We start from the raw sequence: 4522 nt of genomic DNA on the forward strand, positions 1-4522 counted from the left end.
GGGATATTGTCAAAGCTCTGCAATAATTTCTGGTAGAGTGGCAAAGTACCAATGTAGAATTACATGTATACACTTGATGATACTTAGGGTGCATGAACCTTTAGACCAACCAATATATTTTAGATGACCATGCAGATAGAGTGTTAACAGGAATGAAAAGATAGAATCGGAAAATAACCTATTCTGGGAGACCAAACAGCTCTGAAGTACTCCACAAATTCTGGACTACCAACAAAATCCTCCACAAAACTGTTAAACAATGTGGCTGTTCCTTGTCTTCTACAGATTTTATCTACAGCCTCCCCAAGATGTCTTGAAATCTCAACGCGTGTCTCTGTTTCTGGACATCTCTTGAATATGTTCTTATGCCATGCATGGCGAACACGCCAAAAGGAAAGCAAGACCGGGCATTGAAATACATCCCTAAGAACATCACAAGCAATATCATTCAATATATATATTATAGAGGGTTGAATTTGGTTCCTTGTCTGAAATATATGCTTACACCAAATTTCTTATTAACAAACGAGAACAATATGGTTCAGTATCTGTTGATGAAGTGATGAACCCTATAATCTAAATATGTCAAGCTGCACCTAGCCAGTCCAACCAAGTATTCAAGACTTATGGTTGTAACATTCAAGAAAATTTGTCCAAATAATGCTACATAGAGCTCCAATATTGAAATTACCAAAGGCAGCTTCATTCAATATGTCGATATTTGCTTATGTACTTAAAGTTAACTGCATTCAAAGCCAATTGCTTTGCTGTGGTAAACTCTACCAGTTTTACTGAAGGAAGGAACATGCAAAATATGTTTAAATGAAAAAGTGGTCTTTGAAGCAACCAACCTGATCGTTGTTATGTCAGCAAAAGGATCATCAACTATGAACCCAGCCACCTTCCAGGAGGGATCCTTGGCATAGACTCGGTTACAAAGTGCTCTCATCCATCTATATGCATCTCCACTGGAAAACCGTGGTGCAATTATCCAAGCAACTGGAATAGCCTTATTCTCAGAGTCGAATACAACAAGACTATGGATAGGATACTGAAAATAAACGCAACACATAGATCTGAGAATCATCCTGATAATATAAATACCAAATTTAGCTACTGATTCAAACTGTAAGAAACTGACCTTTAGTTTATTTGTTCCAAACCTCGAGTCTGAAGCCAAAAGTCTACAGTTTCCAAAACGAATCATTTGTTGCAACTGCCACTCAGTTTGGATACCCAAGGAAAAAGGGTCTGTATCAGAGATTCCTTCAAAGAAAAACACATGACTTTGATGACTTTCAACCCACATGCTGATGCTGACATCATCATCCTCATTGAGCTCATATGTTGAACGTCGGATACTCCTCTCAAGTCTTCGAACATATCTATGAGTTAACAAATCATCTCGGTTACTTGGACCACCTTGTTTTTCGACTGATTCATTATGCCTTTGCATTATGGTCTCCACAGAGACACCCACATAGAGCAAAGATAATACACGTAGTCTAAGGTCTTCGGATATATATGGAGCAAACATAGCTCTTGTTCCGGCCGCTTTTTTGTCTTGTGGACCGTGGCAGGGCAACCCTTTTTCATCTACATGCTTGTCATTATTATAAATTACTAAAGCCACTGTTGGTTCTGCCATTAAGCGTTTCACAATGAAGTGACACCTACAACCTCTCTTAGAATTGGGTCGGCCTGCATTGTTCTTTTTTGCAACATATGTGCTCCTACTTGGCCGTACAGCTCCGCCTGTCCTATTGTCATCCGGTCCAAAGGAACACCAATACCTACTCACACAAAAACACTAAATTATAACCAACGATTATAATCCACACTGACTAACAATACAAGATGCATGCGGAGGACAACTAAATAGCTCGGCAATTTTTGTAGTATGAACAATCTAAATCCAAATAGCTAGCCAGATACGGCCTACAATGAGAATAATTTAGGATCATAGTATTTAGACTATCCAGATATGGTGCAACAACAAAATGGATACAGAAAGCTTGGGAAATATAAAGGAAAAGAGAATGAGACAATTAAAAGGAACACAGAAACATACACGAAACAAACAAAATATAAATTCTTTTCCCCTTTAGTAGAAAAAGATGACCACAAAGTATGCAGAAAACGAAACATAAAGTAACAAAGTAACGACGATGTGATAGTAGACTCGATAAATAACCATATAGATGATCTAACTTGCTGTGACCAATACAAAACAAATGTGTAACTTACAGAATATACTCCAGGATGCCATCAACCTTTGGCTTATATTTTTTCCCTTTGGCTTTCCTTCTTCTAGCTTCAACATGAAAACTCGTAGGACAATCCGTATTCAAGGATTCACCTCTTACAAAATCATCCACCCTAGTATACGGGATGAGAGCTAACCTATCTATATTGTCACGGTAACCTTCAACCTTTGACCAAACAAGATCAGCAGAACAAAATTCTGGCAAAGCAGGGTTTTGTACAGGTAAGGAGAAGATCTGATCCCATCTAGCCATCTGCATTTTCATTATGTAGTCATCAAAAACCATGAATAAAAATGACACGAATTAAGAAATTTCAAGAGTTGAAAACACTATTCTATACTGCAACTAGGCATATGCTCAAACAGAGATTTTGATTGCAACGATACATTTGTTCACACTTGACACTTAAAAGGGTTTGAGGTTTAAAACTTGAGACGTCTCTGCTTATAGGAAAAAACTCAATTTCAATAAATCATGTACAAGAACACAGCAAATCAATCAAATCACTAGAGGGTAAACGTAAAGAGATTAACGCCACAAAAAAAAAGTTAAAGGAAAAGATTATCATCAATAAAATCAAACCAAGGGGAATATAACACTACCTAAATCAAAACTTCGAAGATATCAAAATTCTCAAATACTTAAATTAGTTATGTATTTAAAAGGTTAGAGCTTTATTTGGAATTCGTCAGAAACCCAGAAAAATGAAGTGGCGAGTTGGACAGAGAGAGAAGGAAGCACTAACTCTGAAACGGCGGAGTCAGAAACAGATGTCGACTTCGATAAACCCCAGAGCCGACCGACGATTGAAGAAAAACGCTTTTAGGGTTCTTCTTCTTCAGTGAGAAACGACGAAACCTGGGGGAGAGTGAGAGAAGCTAATACGACGCCGTTCAAGTGTAAAATAAGAAACGACACTGTTACAGGAAAATCTAAAAAACCCGGTTTAGGTATGTGGTTTAATTACTTATAAACCTTTTATTTCGGTTATGGTACAATTAGTTGGTTTGTCGTTGGTAACTGTTAAGTTTTTACAATTGGGGAAATCAATCAAGAACAAATAAAGTATTACTTTCTCTCGAATCATCAAAATCTCAGAATCTTCGAGGTGGTTCTTCTCCTTCTTGATTTCCAATCTTTGAACTATCGTCACATGCTTGACAAAAAAAAAAAAAAAAAACTATCGTCACATTTGAATAGCATCCCCATATATACTTTTAAGAAAATGAAGCCCGGGGCGACCAAGTCCGCATCCACCCAGTTCCATTGATTATATGTAACTCGTGGGATTCGAAAATGCATGAACCGGGATACTCAGAGATATAAAATGCGTATCAAACTTTCGAGAAAATAAATTTTGATACCCAATACAACAAGTTGCCAATAAAAGAAAACGCTTTCGAGAACATACATACATACACCAAACAGAAAAAGAATTAGAAACACATTTCAGCGGATGTTACCTTCGACGGTTCTAAGGTAAGAATAATGCTTGTTCAATTGAAGACGTAAGAATAATGTTTGTTCAATTTGAATCCTATGCACTTAATTTACAGTCAAATTACATGTGTAGAAAATAAAATAATAACAAGTGTTTACACCAAGGAATGCTACTTACGCTTTGGACGCTATAGCAGCAGTCCATCGTTTCATTACTTACTCAGCCAATACATGTGCCAAAAACCAAAGACCATACTCGTTCATGTAACCTGAAAACCATAAAGACAAATGGATAATTTTTCAGCATTATATATATTGGCATAAACCGATGACAACTTAAACAAACTTTACTGACAAAACCAAGTTAACATTAGCATGCGTTATATATTCCTAATCAATGCAGAATGATTTCCAAGCAAAATAGGAAAATTTGACAGGTACTGCATATGTTCTCTTTAACAAGAATTGTCGACAAAGTCTAGCTTAGACAACCAAATTGTTGCCAAACATCATGCAAGTATCGAGAAGGCTAACATGTTTATCACCAAGCAGTCTCAAGATAACAAGTAGGTTTAAGGATGTATTACCGGTTAATTACTTTATAAGGTGAGCTGCTTAGTATGATTTGTATTACGTGAGATTATATTCCCGTTTCTTTTGTCCTCTTGCTCTTCGTATGGGTTTCCTCTATAAGTCGAACTTGCCTCCTCATTCTCTGAAGACCCCGGCCTTTCTGTTAGGAACTGTTCCCAGAATACATCATTCACTCTTGCTGGAGGAGCTGCTTTTGCTTGGCTAGCAACCTCTTGTTGTCT

At 37.1% G+C, this 4522-nt stretch overlaps 1 protein-coding gene and 1 pseudogene across 2 annotated transcripts in view; both read right to left on the bottom strand.

Annotated features, from left to right (window-relative positions):
• The window catches only part of LOC104719059, a 5533-nt pseudogene extending 2375 nt beyond the window's left edge, over nt 1–3158 (bottom strand).
• LOC104719060 (heat stress transcription factor A-5) overlaps nt 3701–4522 on the bottom strand; it is a 4000-nt gene continuing 3178 nt past the window's right edge. The window contains exons 3-4 of one of the 2 annotated variants that reach the window (XM_010436904.2): nt 4295–4510; nt 3701–3976 (exon numbers count right to left, since the gene is read on the bottom strand). In XM_010436904.2, the coding sequence (XP_010435206.1) occupies nt 4307–4510 (204 nt within the window). In that variant the 3' untranslated portion in view covers nt 3701–3976; nt 4295–4306. The remainder of the gene's footprint in view (nt 3977–4294; nt 4511–4522) is intronic. The other variant, XM_010436905.2, reaches the window with a different exon arrangement.

The sequence above is a fragment of the Camelina sativa genome, chromosome 10 (genome assembly GCF_000633955.1).
Source record: "Camelina sativa cultivar DH55 chromosome 10, Cs, whole genome shotgun sequence".
In the NCBI taxonomy this organism is placed as follows: domain Eukaryota; kingdom Viridiplantae; phylum Streptophyta; class Magnoliopsida; order Brassicales; family Brassicaceae; genus Camelina; species Camelina sativa.